Source organism: Cervus canadensis, chromosome 1 (genome assembly GCF_019320065.1).
Source record: "Cervus canadensis isolate Bull #8, Minnesota chromosome 1, ASM1932006v1, whole genome shotgun sequence".
NCBI lineage: Eukaryota > Metazoa > Chordata > Mammalia > Artiodactyla > Cervidae > Cervus > Cervus canadensis.
The window spans coordinates 25,220,857-25,237,239 of record NC_057386.1 but is presented as its reverse complement, the minus strand read 5'-3'; the positions used below and the strand labels follow the sequence as shown (position 1 = coordinate 25,237,239).

The following is a 16,383-nucleotide window of genomic DNA, read 5'->3' as shown; positions in this document are numbered from 1 at the left end:
CATTTCCTTCTCCAATGTGTGAAAGTGAAGTCGCTCAGTCGTGTCGGACTCTTAGCGACCCCATGGACTGTAGCCTACCAGGCTCCTCTGTCCATGGGATTTTCCAGGCAAGAGTACTGGAGTGGGTTGCCATTGCCATCTCCTTAGGTACATCTGTGTTGCTGCAAATGGCATTATTTCATTCTTTTTAATGGCTGAGTCATATTCCATTGCATATACGAACCACATCTTCTTGGGGCTTCCTGGGTGACGTGAGTGGTAAAGAACCCGCCTACCAATGCAGGAGATGTAAGAGATGTAGGTTCCATCCCTGGGTCAGGAAGATTCCCTGGAGAAGGAAATGGCAACCCACTCCAGTATTCTCACCTGGAGAATCTCATGGACAGAGGAACCTATGGGCTACAGTCCATGGGGTCACAAAGAGTCAGACACGACAGAAGCAACTTAGCATGGGCTCAGGCACAAAATCCATTTTCTATCTACAGACATTTAGGTTGCTTCCATGTCTCGGCTACTGTAAGCTGTGTTGCAATGTACATTGGGGTGCATGTATCCTTTCAGATCATCTTTTTCTCCGGATATATGCCCAGGAATGGGATTGCAGGGTCACATGGTAGCTCTACTTTTAGTTTTTTAAGGAACCTCTATACAGTTCTCCATAGTGGCTGTACCAATTTACATCCCCATCAACAGTGTAGGAGGGTTTCCTTCTCTTCACACCCTCTCCAGCATTTGTTGTTTGTGGATTTTTTTTGTGACAGCCATTCTGACCGGTGTGAGGTGATAGCTCATTGTAGTTTTGACTTGCATTTCTCTAATAACTAGTGAGGTTGAACATCTTAGTGACATTTAACACTTTTTCGAACATCTATTGTTCGAAATGAACATCTATTGGCCATCTGTATTTCCTCTTTGGAGAAACGTCTATTCAGGTCCTCTGCCCATTTTTTGAGTGGGTTTTTTGGTTTGATGCTCTTAAGCATCATAAGCTGTTTGTAAGTTTTGGAGACTAATCTCTTACTGGTCACATCATTTGCAGATAGTTTCTCCCAATCTATGGGTTGTCCTTTCATTTTGTTTCCTTTGCTGTGCAAAAGTTTTTGGATTTAAGTAGATTCCATTTGTTTATTTTTGTTTTTATTTCCATTATTCTGGGAGATGGATTGAAAAAGATGCTGCTGTGATTTATGTAGAGAGTGTTCTGCCTATGTTTTTCTCTAGGAGTTTTATAGTTTCTAGTCTCACATATAGATCTTTAATCCATTTTGAGTTTGTTTTTATGTATGGAGTTAAAGAATGATCTAATTTCATTTTTTTATGTGTGGCTTCCAGTTTTCCCAGCACCATTTGTTGAAGAGATTGTCTTTCCAACATTGTGTAGTCTTGCCCCATTTGTCATAGATTAGTTGACCGTAGGTGCATGGCCTTATTTATAGGTTTTCTCTCCAAAATGAAGAAATGAATCATAGATTTATAAGTGTAAAAATATGTGAACAAAAAAAGGAGGGGTAGAAAATGTTGCCTGCCATTTCAGTAAACAAAGACTATTGGCTGTCATCAAACTATTAACCACTGTAGCCTCTCTAGTGGTGCACCATGAAGGGAAATCAAGAGAAAAACAGGATACTGGCCCTAGATAGTTAAAATGCATATCAAAGGAATAATTTTAGTGAAACTGCTTTTTTTTTCCCAATGAATCTCTTTTTTGTGATTATAAGCAATTTTTTAAAATGTTGATTTATTTTAATTAACAAGGACTGTGTTAATTTCTGCTGTACAGCAAAGTGATTCAGTTATACATGTATATATATTCTTTTTCATCCTCTTTTCCATTATGTTTTATCATAAGATATTGAATACAGTCATCTGTGCTATACAGTAGGACTTTGTTAGTTATCCATCCTATAAATAATAATTTGCACCTGCTAATCCCAAACTCCCAATCCTTCCCTCCTCCAACCTCCTCCCCCTTGGCAACCATAAGCCTGGTTTCTAAAATTGATTAGCAGTAATCTTTTGATGCTTTTGAACTGTGGTGTTGGAGAAGACTCTTGAGAGTCCCTTGGACTGCAAGGAGACCCAACCAGTCCATCCTAAAGGAAATCAGTCCTGAATATTCATTGGAAGGACTGATGTTGAAGCTGAAACTCCAATACTTTGGCCACCTGATGCGAAGAACTGACTCATTTGAAAAGACCCTGATGCTGGGAAATATAGAAGGCGGGAGAAGGGGACGACAGAGAATGAGATGGCTGGATGGTATCACTGACTCAATGGACTTGAGTTTGAGTAAACTCAGGGAGTTGGTGATGGACAGGGAGGCCTGGTGTGCTACAGTCCATGGGGTTGCAAAGAGTCAGACACAACTGAGCAACTGAACTGAACTCAACTGAATCTTTTGATGTTCTACTAACATTTTGGGGGGGGGAGCAAAAACTATATATTCTGACCTTTCCCTTACCTCAGAGCTATCTGAGAGACTGTTTCCCAAGCTATAGTCTCAGTAAGTTCATTAAATAAAACTTAATTCGCAACTTTTAGGCTGTGTGTTTTTTTTCAGTCAACACTATAAAAAGCTTAGAAAAACAACATGGTAAAACATCTTTAGGACCAATAGCCAGGCAGAGTTTTCAGAATTGCCACCAAAAGCACCATCCATATAAGGGAAACACTGATAAATTGGATCTTATTGTTGCAGGTAAGGGGACCCCTTCCTGTGTCCAAGAGTGGGTCTTTGTCTAACATTCAGAAATGAATTGTCCAAGGAGACACATATGCTAACAAAGCAAGAGACGATTGGGAAGGTTTGCCCGGGTGGAGAGCAGCAGGTAAGGGAACCCGAGAGAACTGCCCTGCCATGTGGCTCACAGTCTCAGTTTTATGGTGATGGGATTAGTTTCTAGGTTGTCTCTGGTCAGTCATTTTGACTCAGGGTCCTTCCTGATAACACACACATCATCCAGCCAAAATGGATTCCAGTGAGAAGGATTCTGGTAGGACATATGGACTGGTTTCTCCTGTCTCTTTTTGACCTTTCCTGAATTTTTCCAGTTGGTGGTGGCTTGTTAGTTCTGTGTTCCTTACCAGGATCTTCCTGTTGTAAAATTACTCATGCAAATGGTTACCGTGGTGCCTGGCCAGGCAATTTCAGTCAGTGTTTCCCCTAACATTATCAAAATTAAAATCTTTGGCTCTTCAAAAGACCCTGAGGAGAGGGTAAAAAAAACAAGCTAAAGGGTGGTGCTGTGTTTAGCTGCTCAGTCATGTCTGACTTTTTGTGAGCCCATGGACTGCAGCCCACCAGGCTCCTCTGTGCATGAGAATTCTCCATGCAAGAATACTGGAGTGGGTTGCCATGCCCTCCTCCAAGGGATCTTCCCAGCCCAGGGACTGAACCCAGGTCTCCCACATTGCAGGTGGATTCTTTACCAGCTGACCCACCAGGGAAACCCAAGAATACTGGAGTGGGTAGCCTATCCCTTCTCCAGGGGATCTTCCTGACCCAGAATCAAAGTGGGGTCTCCTGCATTGCAGGTGGATTCTTTACCAGCTGAGATACCAGGGAAGCTAAAGGGTGGGATAAAATATTTGCAAGTCACATATCCACCACAGCCCTTATATCTAGATTATACAGAGAATTCTCACAACTTAACTGTTAAAAAAAATATCAATTAGAGAATGAGCAAAAACAAGAAATAGACATTTCACTGAAAGGATATATAGACAGCAAATAAGCAAAGGAAAAGATATTCATCATTAGCCATTAGGAAAATGTAAAAATCACAATAATGACTTCCCTGGTAGCCCAGTGATTAAGAATCTTCCTGCCAATACAGGGGACACAGATTCCATCCATGATCTGGGAAGATTCCACATGCCATGGGGCAACTAAGCCCATGGACCACAACTACTGAACCCTGCACACCTAGCTCCACAACAAGAGAAGCCACCTCTATGAGAAGCCCGTGCTCTCCACAACTAGATAAGTACTCAACAAGGAAGACCCAATGCAGCCAAAAACAAACAAATAAATAAAATTAGTTAAAAATTACAATGAGATATCACTACACACCTATGATGATGGCTCAAATTTTTGAAAAACAGTGAAAACACCAAATACTCTCAAGGAGGTGGAGGAACTGTATCCACTCATATACATTGCTGGCAGGAGTGTAAAATGGTACAGCTACTCTGGAAAATTTGACAGTTTCTTATAAAACTATGCTTACTGTGTGATCCAGCAATTTCACTCTTGGGTGTTTATCCTAGAGAAAGTGATTTATGTTCTGTTCACACAAAACCTTGTACACAGATTATAGTGTAAGCAGATAAGGTAGGGGTTCCCCAGAGAAAGAGACCTAGCCTTGGTGTTTTTGACTTTAAGAGAAGCCATTTTTGGCCTAAGCCACTTTGGATCAAAGTCTGGCCACAAGGCTTGCCCTTGAAGAGGGCTCAGTAATTATGGATTCTGAAGGAACTAAAGTTAGAATGCAGGAACGAAGAGAAAGCAATCAAGAAGCAATAGTTTATTAATAAAAGAATCCTAGATCCTTAAGAGACATGCATAACAATCTAACGCATATCTTTGAGTTCAGCAGGAACTAAGGCCCCCACCCTTGTGGAGAATGGCTATAGGCTGAGATTCCAGACTGGTCAGAACCTAAGGAATAATAATATTGACATATTCTGAACCTCATGACTTCAGTTAACAAAAGCTTGAACTCTGTCAACCTTTGTCCCAAATCTAAGCTAAATTCTCTGTTCAAGCCCCTTCATGAAAATACATGTACCCTTAGCTTAAAGCTTTCCAATTTTGCTGTTGGGGAGACACTGTTTTGGGAAATATCCCTAGTGTTCTCCTTACTAGCTGTAAGTGATAAATTCTTCCTTCTCCCACACTTTGGCTTGGATGTGTCTTTTTGCTTGACACCCACAAAGAGGTGAATCCAGTTTTTGAGTAACAATAGAAGCTTTTTTTATAATAGCCCCAAACTGGAATCAATCCAAATGTCCATCATTCACTTTGCTGTACATCTAAAACTAACACAATATTGTGAATCAACTACACTCCAATAAAAATTAAGAAGCAAGCAACAACAACTCCCCCCCAAGTATGGAACACTACTCAACAATAAAAAAAGAAACCACTGATACATGCCAAAACTTGGGCAGATCTCAAGAGAATTATACTGATTGAAAAAAGCCAGTCACAAAAGAATTACTTTCTATATTATTGCATTTACATAAGATTCTTGCTTTTTTTAAAATTTTATTTTTTTGGCAACATCACATGGCATGCAGAATTTTAGTCCCCCGACCAGGTATCAAGTCCATGTTTCCTGCTTTGGAAGCATGGTGTCTTAACCATTGGACTGCCAGGGAAGTATCTCTTGTTTTTATTTTTTAATATTCTTTTTAAAATTTTTATTTATTTTTTTTAGTTTTGGCTGTGCTGGGTCTTTGTTGCTTTACATGGGCTTTCTGTAGTTGCAGTGAGCAGGGACTACTCTTCATCGCTGTGTGTGGGCTTCTCATTGCAGTGGCTTCTCTTGTTGTGGAGCACAGGTTGTAAGCACATGGGCTTCAGTAGTTGCAACACACAGGCTCAATAGTTGGGGTACATGGGCTTAGTTGCTCCTTGGCCTATGAAATCTTGCCAGACCAGTGATTAAACCCGTGTCCCCTGCATCGGCAGGCGAATTCTTATCCACTGCACAACATTCTTGAAATAATAAAATTATAAAGATAAAGAATAGATTAGTGGTTGCCAGGAACTTGTGACTAGGGAGAGGGTAGGGTACATTCTAAAGGGGTAGCAGAAGGGAATCCTGTGGTAATAGAATTGTTCTGTATATTTTTGTTGTTGTTGTTCTGTATATTGATTGTGGAGTGGAGATAATTATATAAATCTACACATGTAACAAAGTTGCAAAGAAGTATACACATACCAAAAAAATTAGTGCATGTAAAATGATGAGATTCTAATAAAATCTGTGGATTATACTGATGTCAATTTCAATATTGTAGTATAGTTATACAAGATGTTACCATTAGAGGCACTGGATGAAGGATACATGGACTTTTTCATATCTTTTTTTTTTTTTTTTGCAACTTTCCATTAATCTAAAATTTCAAAATTTTAAAAATTTCTAAACAGAATCAGAAAAACTGATTGAGGGCTTCCCTGGTGGTCCAGTGGTTAAGAATCCACCTTGCAATGCAAGGGACATTGGTTCAATCCTTGGTTTGGGAGTATCCCACATTCAGCAGAGCAACTAAGCCCATGTGCCACAACTACTGAAGCTCACACACGTCAACAAAGAGTAGCCTCCACTCACCGCAACTAGAGAAAAGCCTGAGTGCAGCAATAAAGACCCACCACAGTCAAAAAATAAAGCATAAATAAATAAATCTTTTTAAAAAAGAAAATAAAAGAAGAAAAACTAATTGAGACTCTAGTAGTAGTCTAAGTGGGAGATGATGGTAGTTTGCAATAGTTGGTGACGAAAGAAAAGTAGTCGGTTACAGGGTATATATATATATATATATATATTTTTTTTTTTTACAGGGTATATTTTTAAGGTTAAACCTGAAATAGGAGGGAAGGGGGCAAGGCACAACCCCTAAAGAATGACAGAGCTATTGAGGATACAATATAAACTGGTTTGAACCAACTAGGCCCAAGATGGAGGAAGACTCAATTCCAGGAGACCTTGAGCCTCATTATATGCTCATTGAAATGCATTTGTATGCTAATGGACTCTCCCAAAGGCACCCTGACAGTTGAAGGCCAACTATTAAAGACCAAAAGTGAGCAGTGGCTCAATTCCTAGACATCCTGCCTCTTCCCCAAAATAATTGGAATAATCCTCCCAGCCAGCCCATTAAAAACTTGGCAATCACCCTATATTTCCAGGCTGTGCCCATCTTTTGAGATAGACTGCATTTTGTCTATTAAATGTGTATCTCTCAGGGCGTCTCACCTTCCGAGGGGGCCCACACTCTGTCTATGGAGTGTTCAGTTCAGTCACTCAGTCGTGTCCGACTCTTTGCGACCCCATGAACTGCAGCACGCCAGGCCTCCCTGTCCATCACCAACTTCCGGAGTTTACCCAAACCCACGTCCATCGAGTCGGTGATGCCATCCAACCATCTCATCCTCTGTCGTCCCCTTCTCCTCCTGCCCTCAATCTTTCCTAGCATCAGAGTCTTTTCCAATGAGTCAGCTCTTCGCATCAGGTGGCCAAAGTATTGGAGTTTCAGCTTCAGCATCAGTCCTTCCAATGAACACCCAGGACTGATCTTCTTTAGGATTGACTGGTTGGATCTCCTTACAGTCCAAGGGACTCTCAAGAGTCTTCTCCAACACCACAGTTCAAAAGCATCAATTCTTTGGTGCTCAGCTTTCTTCACAGTCCAACTCTCACATCCATACATGACCACTGGAAAAACCATAGCCTTGACTAGATGGACCTTTGTTGGCAAAGTAATGTCTCTGCTTTTTAAGATGCTATCTAGGTTGGTCATAACTTTTCTTCCAAGGAGTAAGCGTCTTTTAATTTCATGGCTATGGAGTGTGCATCTCCCTAAATAAACCTGCCTTCTCACTTGATTCTCAAGGCAGAGGGTCCTTGCCTGTGTGCTTATATCTCTCACAAACATCCTATATTAATAAATCTACTTATTGCTTATCACTTTGCCTCACTGAATTCCTTCTGTGTTAAGACATAAAGAATCTGAGCTTCAGTAAGTCCTGACAACAGGTGAGTGATTTTAATTAAAAGACAGTGGGTTCAAGGGACTTCCTTGTGGATCAGTGATTAAGAATTTGTGCTTCCACTGCAGAGAGCTCAGATTCTATCCCTGGTCAGGGAACTAAGATTCTGCATGATGTGTGGTGCAGCCAAAAAATAGAAAAAGACAGTGAGTCTGACTCTGAGTTCAAGTCCCAATCTGAGTTTTGGCTAAGTTCAAGTCCCATATGAACTGGGTGGTTTCAAGCCTATACCTAAATCTTACTGATGGATAGGATGTGGGGCATGAGAGAAGAAAAAAAAGTTGTTGACTGACTGCTAGTTTTCTTTTTTTCTTCTTTTTTTGTAGAAAGTGAAAGTTGCTCAGTAGGGTCCCACTCTTTGCAACCCCAAGGACTATACAGTCCACGGAATTCTCCAGGCCAGAATACTGGAGTGGGTAGCCTTTCTCTTCTCCAGAGGATCTTCCCAACCCAGGAGTTGAACCCGGGTCTCCTGTATTGCAGGCAGATTCTTTAACAATTGAGCTATCATTATCAGCTCAATAGAGTTCTATATAAAGCACCTTTTTAATGTTTAGAGTCCACTCTACTGGTACTTCTAAAATACCTGTGTACAAATTAATCACTGGGAATTTGTTAAAATGCAAATTCTGACTCAGTAAATTCTGGGATGGATCCTGAGAATCTGAGAATTCAAATGCTATTGATTGGTAGACTGCAAGACCATGTCTTAGAGTTAAGTTCTTTTAACTTGATGATTTAAACTTTATTGGGTGGGGAGGGTCTTGCCCAGGCAAATGCTGGAGAAGGGAGATGGGCAATGGAAAAACAGGATGGTCTCATCTCTTCCTCGAAGCCATTCTAGTTACATGATTCACCTTAATCTTCCTTTCCCAACCTCACACAAAACCCTCCATGCTTCCATACATAAATGTTTCTGCAAACTAAATCAGAAAAAATTATGAATTTAAAGATGAAAGTAATCTTAACTGGCAAATGCACCAATACTCTCTCCAGAAACCCTATCTACGGGTTTCAGCGTCTGCTTGAAACCTCCAAGAATGGGAATTCACCATCTCAGACATTAGATCACTGGCTTTTCACCCACTCCTTGATAAAATAAAATCTGCCAATCAAATATATTCATCTCCCAAAATAATAATAGCAGTAATGTTTAGTGAATTTTACTAACGATATCAACTACTGTGAAGGGAGAAAGAGGGGTCACTAGACTGCTTTGATAGAGTAAAGATTTTATAGAAGAAGTAGGATTTGTGTACACAAAAAGAAGATGGTAATTAGATAAGTTTGTAGGTACTAGGGGACTAGGAAAGCAGCAAAGAGTAAAGGTATAAGAGAAAAGCAGAAAACGTTTGAGAAACTGGTTAGCCATTCTTCATAAATTGCTACAGAATAGTCGGGGATAGAACCACCAAGATTAGAGACAAATTTTAAATGCTAGGTTAAGTTAAGTCCTTCGGCTATAATTAATGGAAACGCACTGAAACTTGGGGATAGGACAGTAACATGAGAAATATCTTAATATCCTATAACTAAAAAAAAAAGAAAACCTATCAAGAGTGATAGGGATAGAATGGGATAGTTACACAGGTAGTTGTAGAAGTCCCAGTAGAAGATTATAGATAGAGAGGGAAACCCAGGGAAATTTGGGAGACCACTGTAAGTTAATGATCGCTCAAGAAAGCTATGGGAATTTTGTGGAATGAAGCAGGCTTACTTAACTATAAAGCACAAGATATACCTCAGATCATTAAGTGAAAGAAAAATATTACCACCCTTCTGCTGATTTGAATAGGTGCTGTGGCAGTCCTAGTCTGACCCCATAGGGTCAGACACTCCCCTGTCAGATACAAAAGGAGGAGCTAGTGATGTCAGCCTGACATCTACTCAAAGAATGAGGAAGAAGGTGCCTTTCCCCCTTCCTCACTTTCCTTTGATTATAAAAATGTAGCCCACTTAATTCAGAGGGCAGAGCCCCCTCACCTGCCTGCTTACATCTCTCCCCAGTGTCCTATATTAATAAATCTACCTCTTGCCTATCACTTAGCCTCTTGCTGAATTCCTTTTGTGCTGAGACACAAAGAACCTGAGCCTCAGTAAGTCCAGACATCAGGTGAGTGATTCTAATTAAAAGACTGTGGGTTCAAGTCCCAATTTGAGATGGATGGTTTCAGCGCTATTCATTCACTTTACAGAGATACAAATAGATCAGAAGAGATGATTCAAAATTACCCTGGTATGTAGGAAGGGCTATCTTTTAGACAGTAAATAATCTAGCTAAAATTTGGAAGAGCAAGAAGCTGGAAGAAAAGAAACTCATTATTAGGATGCTGACATCATCAATAATCAAGGTATAAGGATTAAAGTGTTAAAAGGAATGTTTATAACAGAATTTCTAGGATAAACTGACAGGAATTGATCAGATATAACTGAAAAAGAAAGAGAGGACCTGTTTAACACTGATGATAGTGCTAAGGAGCATGGCTTTGTTTTAAAAAGATGTGAGGTGTTTTTTTTTATTTTGACTAGGCGGGGACGTCGTTGTGGCATGAACTTCTCTAATTATGGTAGGCAGGCTTAGTTGCTCTGCAGCATGTGGGATCTTAGTTCCTCAACCAAAGATTGAACCCTGCATTGGAAGGCAGATTATTAACTATTAGACCACCAGGGAAGTCCAGTCAGGGTGATTCTTGACTCAGTCACTTATTAATTATATAAACTTGCAGAAGTTATCCAATATCACTAACCCTCAGTTTCTATATTTGATAAATCATCATAAGACTGTTCTGAGGATTATATAAAGTAATTCAATAAAAATTTAACACACTGTCTGGCACATAGTAAATAATAAATGTCAGCTGTTGGTTATTTTTTTTATAGTTATGGGTGACAAAATTATTACACCTAAGAAACTGTGACAATAATGATATTAACAGAAATAGGGAAGACCAGAGGGAGTCAGCTAGAGGAAGATGAGTTTAATGTAATGACGAATCTGATGGAGAGCAATGCAAGAGAGAAAATATGTAGTGATCAACTGAGGACATTTATCTGGGGTTCAGAAGAGATGCTAGGTCTAGGGAGAAACATGTAGAAATTATTTGCATAAAAGTGATCTGTAGGTCTATAAAATATTTACCAAGGGGCAATATTTACCATTCATTTATTACACAGAAGTGAATAATAACCTATGTTTATTGAAAGTTTGCCAAGTACAAAGTGCTTTACTTACAGTAACTTTTTAAATCCAAATAACCCCTTCATGATATACATACTACTATTATCCTCATTCTTTTTGTTTTACTCTCCTTTAAAAAAAAATTAAAGAATCCTGGGACTTCCCTGATGGTTCAGTGGTTAAGAATCTGCCTTGCAATGCAGGAGATGCGGGTTTGATCCCTGGTTGGGGAAATAAGATCCCACATGCCTCAGAGCAACGAAGCCTGCATCTTGCAAATACTGAGCCCCCGTACTTCAGAGCCCTCACAGCACAACTAGGAAGTCCGTGCACTGTCAAAAAAAAAATCCCTCGTACTGCAACTAAGACCCAATGCAGCCAAATAAATAAATATTAAAAAAAAAAAAAAAAAGAATCCTAATGACTTGAGGTAGATGATGCTTTTGTCAGATAATGAAGCAATTAGGTGTATAGTATATAAATAACAAGGGCTTCCCTGAGAGCTCAGACGGTAAAGCGTCTGCCTGCAATGTGGGAGACCTGGGTTTGATCCCTGGGTCGGGAAGATCCCCTGGAGAAGGGAATGGCAACCCACTCCAGTACTCTTGCCTGGAAAATTCCATGGATGGAGGAGCCTGGTAGGCTACAGTCCATGGGATCACAAAGAGTCAGACACGACTGAGCAACTTCACTTTCACTTTCATATAAATAACAAAACTGAAGGAAAGAAAGATAGCACTGATTTGAAATTATCTTCTTTTATGATCAGATGGAAAATTAAGAAAACGTCCAACTCAAAGTTCTAGGCACAAAATTCAGGTATGTCGTGTGGTGGACTTGCTTTTTCAACTGGAGATGAATTCAGCAGCCAGTTTTAAGAAACCACACTTTAACAAACAGCAAGCTACAGAATGACTGTTGGGAATTTCCTGATGGTCCAGTGATTATGTTAGGGGAAGCACACTGACTGAAACTCCTCACCCTGGCCAGGCACCATAGTAACCATTTATGTGAGTTATTTTATGATAGGAGGTCCTGGTAAGGAACACTGAACTAATAAGCCATCCCTAACCCTAAGAGTTCAGGAAAGGTCAAAAGGAGACACCACGTGTCCCACCACCTCCCAGAATCCTTCTCACTGGCATCCATCTTGACTGAGCAAAGCATGCGCCACCAGGAAGGACTCTGAGTCAGAATGACTGGTGAAAGACAACCTGAAAACTAACCCCATTAACATAAAACCCGAGACTGTGAGCCACGAGGCAGAGCAGTTCTCCTGGGTTCCTTTACCCTCCTGCTCTCCACCTGGATGCCCCTTCCCAATAAAGTCTCTTGATTTGTCAGCACCTGTGTCTCCTCAGACAATTCATTTCTGAGTGTTAGACAAAAGACCCACTTTCAGGCCCTGGAAGGGGTCCCCGTTCCTGCAACAGTTAGGACTCTGTGCTTCCATTGCAGGGGGCATGGATTTGATCCCTGGTTGGGGAACTAAGATCCTGAAAGCCACATGGTGCGGCGAATTAAAAAAAAAATTATCCCCGGGAAGAAGATAGTGATTGAATTTGATTTTTCCAGCTTGGCTCATTCCCCAAAGTTCAGGCTTTGGAGTCCTAAAGTCTTCTTTAGCATTTAACTAGTTCATTATTGGTGGAAGAGGCTGGGACTGTCTCTCTACAAGTAAACTGACCTTTGTCAAAAATTACTTATATAATGAGAGAGAAGCTAGATCATGTTGCCATGCTTCCCCATTTGCCAAATCTTCCTGGGTGATGCAGAATTTATTCCCGCTTGGGCAGGGGTAGAAGTACATCTCTGAGTTCTTTACATATTGGAAGTCCTTGATCTCCACCTCATCGTGAAACACTGCCATTGTCACCGGGGCCACAGAGGTCTGTCACCTCTGCCATCCTACCCAAGCCAAGGCCAGTCCAACTTCCAGGTCCCCAACCAGCCAGGCCTATTCGTATTCTTCAGGTGAGGAAACTGAGGTTCATGGGGCTTGGGTGACTTGCTTAAGTTTAGATGGCTAGAAGGAGGTAGAACCAGGATTTAAACCAATTCATGCAGTGTCAGAGCCTGGGCCGTAAATCACATATGTGCTGCTTCACTCTGCAATAAGTTATATTCCCGGTTTCACATCCATGGAGGGAATCACTGTGAATGCAGAGAAATCATTATTCTAAACCAATACTCTAATACTGTGGAAAGAATAGAATTGACTCAGGTCATGATTGTCTTGTTATTAATGATTTAAGGAATGAGAACTGATGCATTATGCCTGTGTATGAGAAACAGAAAGACATCTGGGAAGGCAGGGCAAAAAGAGAACATTCATAACAATACGTAGGAATGGGCCCCCAGGGCATCTTCACTGAATGTAAGCAAGAATGAAGCATGAACCCTCCCACCTTTGACTCCAGAGTCAAACTACAAATCAAACAGCAGGATCATTTGGTGAGGGTAATTGCCTCTGTTTCACAAAAACTATACACAGATCATCTGTCTGCCTCTAGCTATAGAGTGTGGAAGGAAAAACTACCTCCTCGGTCTTCTGAGTGATACCCTGATCACTGAGGGAGGGGGAGGGAGAGTTTTTTGGGACACCTGCATTATTTGCTGATTGGGGAAGGAATCATGAGAGACTCCTCACATAGTCTGGTTCAACAACCATATGAAAAGGGCACTATTTTAATTCCTATTTTACAGGTGGGGAAACAGAGACACAGGAATGTTAAATAACTTAACCAAGAATGCAAAACTAGTAAGTAGTAGAGCTGGGCTATGAGTCCATCTTACTCTTACGCCAGAGCTCACATGCTTAACTACCATGCTATTCCACATAGAATATGATGTTCTCAGAAAACACAGACTTCTCTGGCCCAATGAGACCTTAAGGATCACAACCCAGTGCAAATTACATCAGTCATCTTTGTTCTATTTAATTATATTGCCTGCTTTTGATATCCCTGGATTTTCTGCTCTTGCCTCTGAACAATAACACTAATACCACTGATCTTGTGTCCATAAACTCCTCAATCCCATTTATTTTTACATTCTCTTACAACTCTCCTCTTGTCTCCACTTTGTTTCTTTCTTTTTCTCTTGTCTTCAAGTTTTAAGCTTGGTATCATAAAGGTAATAGGTATATTAAAGCCTTTAGCAAAAATAAGGACTTTGCCTATAATAGTCCATCCACTTGCCTTAACCCTGATAGTCTTTCAGGATAAAACTCTTTGGGGAAAGGATTATGTAGCTGAAGAGGTTCTACATTCAGAGCAGGGATTTAGTTTCAATCTGTTTCTTGTTTCCATGTTCTTTGATTCTTCAGAATGCCTACTGGGAGCCTATGACTTGCACATGGTATTTTTGGTCTGTACTGTTGAAGATGATAGTAGACTGATTCAGCAATATCTCTCCTTCCTCCCTTCAACCTCTTCAAATTGAGGGTGAATGTAAATGTCATATAATCTGTGATTTCTATAATACTATGATTGTAGTGCCTTTTGTATTAGTCAGGATAGGCTGGGTTGTACTTAAGAAAAAAATGTCTTGGTACATGCACTTAAACTGACCGTGAAACAGGAGGGAAGGAGGCAGGACACAACTTGGAAAGAATGACATCCGAGGACAAAACATAAACTGATTAGAATCAAATGGGTCCAAGAGGGCAAACAAATCAACTTCAACTAGAACTTGATCCTCAGTATATGCTCACTGTAACTCATCAGCAAGCTAAATGACACACCCAGAGGCACCATGACAGTTCCAAGGCTGATCATCAAAGATCAAAAAGTGGGCAGTAGCCCAATTCCTAGAAAGCTCTGCCCCTTCCCCCAAATAGTTGAAATAATCCTCCCATTCATTACCCATGAAATAACCCAGCTCATAAAATCTAACTAAACCACATTTCAAGGCCACACTCACCCTCTGCAATGGCTCACACTCTTGTCTATGAAGTGTGGTTGTTGTTGAGTTGCTAAATCGCGTCCAACTCTTTATGACCCCATGGACTACAACACACTATGGTCCTCTGTCCTCCACTATCTCCTGGAGTATGCTCAAATTCATGTCAACTGAGTCGGTGATACTGTCTAGGTACCTCTCCCACCCTTTTCTCCTTTTGCCTTCTTAGGACTATGTTTTCTCTCTAAATAAATCCACTTCTTACCTATCACTTTCTCACTAATTTCTTTCTGTGATGAGACATCAAGAGTCTCAGCTTCATTGGGTTCTGAAACCAGGTGTGTGATCTCAGTTGGAAGACCGTGGGTTTTGGCCAGGTTTGAGTCCCAGCACATGGGTTCAAGTCCTAATCTGAGGTGAAAGGTTTCATTTCCACAGCTTAATATCTTAGTCGTTTCAGATGCTATAACAAAAATACTGAGACTTCCCTGGCGGTCCAGTTATTAAGACTCCATGCTCCAAATGCAGGGGGCACGTTCAATTCTTGGTTAGGGAACTAAGATCCCACAGGCTGCACGGTGAGGACAAAAAACAAACAAACAAAAAACCCCAAAATACTACAGGTAGTTCATAAACAACAAACATTGGGGAATTTCCTGACATCTAGTAGTTAGGTCGCTGCATTTTCATAGCCAAAGGCCGGGGTTCTCCAGGAACTGAGATCCCACAAGCCACTTTGTGGCCAAATAAAGAAATAAACAAACAGCAAACATTTAGTTCTCATAGTTCTAGAGACAGGGAAGTTCAAGATTATGGTGCCAATAGATTTCGTGTCTAGTGAGAATCCCCTTCTTCACTGATTTCAGTCTTCTCACTGTAACCTCACACAGTGGAAGCAAGCATGGGATCTTCCAAGATCTTTCTATAAGGACATTAATCCTATTCATGAGGGTGGCTGTGCTGTGCTGTGCTGTGCTTAATTGCTCAGTCATTTCCAACTATTTGTGACGGAATGGACTGTAGCCCACCAGGCTCCTCTGTCCATGGGGATTCTCCAGGCAAGAATACTGGAGTGGGCTGCCATGCTCTCCTCCAGGGGATCTTCCCAACCCAGGGACTGAACCCAGGTCTCCCTTGTTGCAGGCAGATCCTTTACTGTCTGAGCCACCATGAGGGGGGAGCCCTTCCCAAAGGTCCCACCCCCTGATACCATTATCTAGGGTCTAAGGATTTCAACATACGAATTTGGTTGTCCCAAGATGGGTATGGGACATAAACATATAGTTTATTGCACTGATCAAAACCAGACTTTATCACTCACCTAAAATCTGTGCAGGGCCATCATCTCTGTGGTTAGTTCTTCCCCTTCAATGACTTGGGAGCCTGATTCTTTCCAACATGTGGCTCTGCCATCTTAATACAAGGCCTATGTGCAGAGTCATGCAGTAACCCTTAAATGGCTGGATTCGCCTGCAAGTGACACCTGTCACTGTTCCTTCCAGTTCATTGACCAGAATTAGTCAAA

The 16,383-nt window shown here is 40.9% G+C and overlaps 1 protein-coding gene across 1 annotated transcript; it reads right to left on the bottom strand.

The window, feature by feature from the left end:
- Positions 1 to 12,577: 12,577 nt before the first annotated feature.
- LOC122444991 (DPH3 homolog) lies at positions 12,578 to 12,825 on the bottom strand. The gene is made up of 2 exons (XM_043473938.1): positions 12,716 to 12,825; positions 12,578 to 12,641 (listed from the first exon to the last, which is right to left on the bottom strand). The coding sequence occupies exons 1-2, from the start codon at positions 12,823 to 12,825 to the stop codon at positions 12,578 to 12,580; spliced, it is 174 nt and encodes a 57-aa protein (XP_043329873.1).
- Between the last annotated feature and the right edge of the window lie 3,558 nt (positions 12,826 to 16,383).

What these genes read in the sequence shown, in the direction of transcription:
- LOC122444991 (XM_043473938.1), bottom strand. Translation starts at nt 12,825, where the DNA reads ATGGCAGTGTTTCACGATGAGGTGGAGATCAAGGACTTCCAATATGTA. An exon ending in AAATTCTGCATCACCCAGGA is followed by an intron (nt 12,642 to 12,715) that starts AGATTTGGCAAA and finishes TTTTGACAAAGG; the next exon opens with TCAGTTTACTTGTAGAGAGA.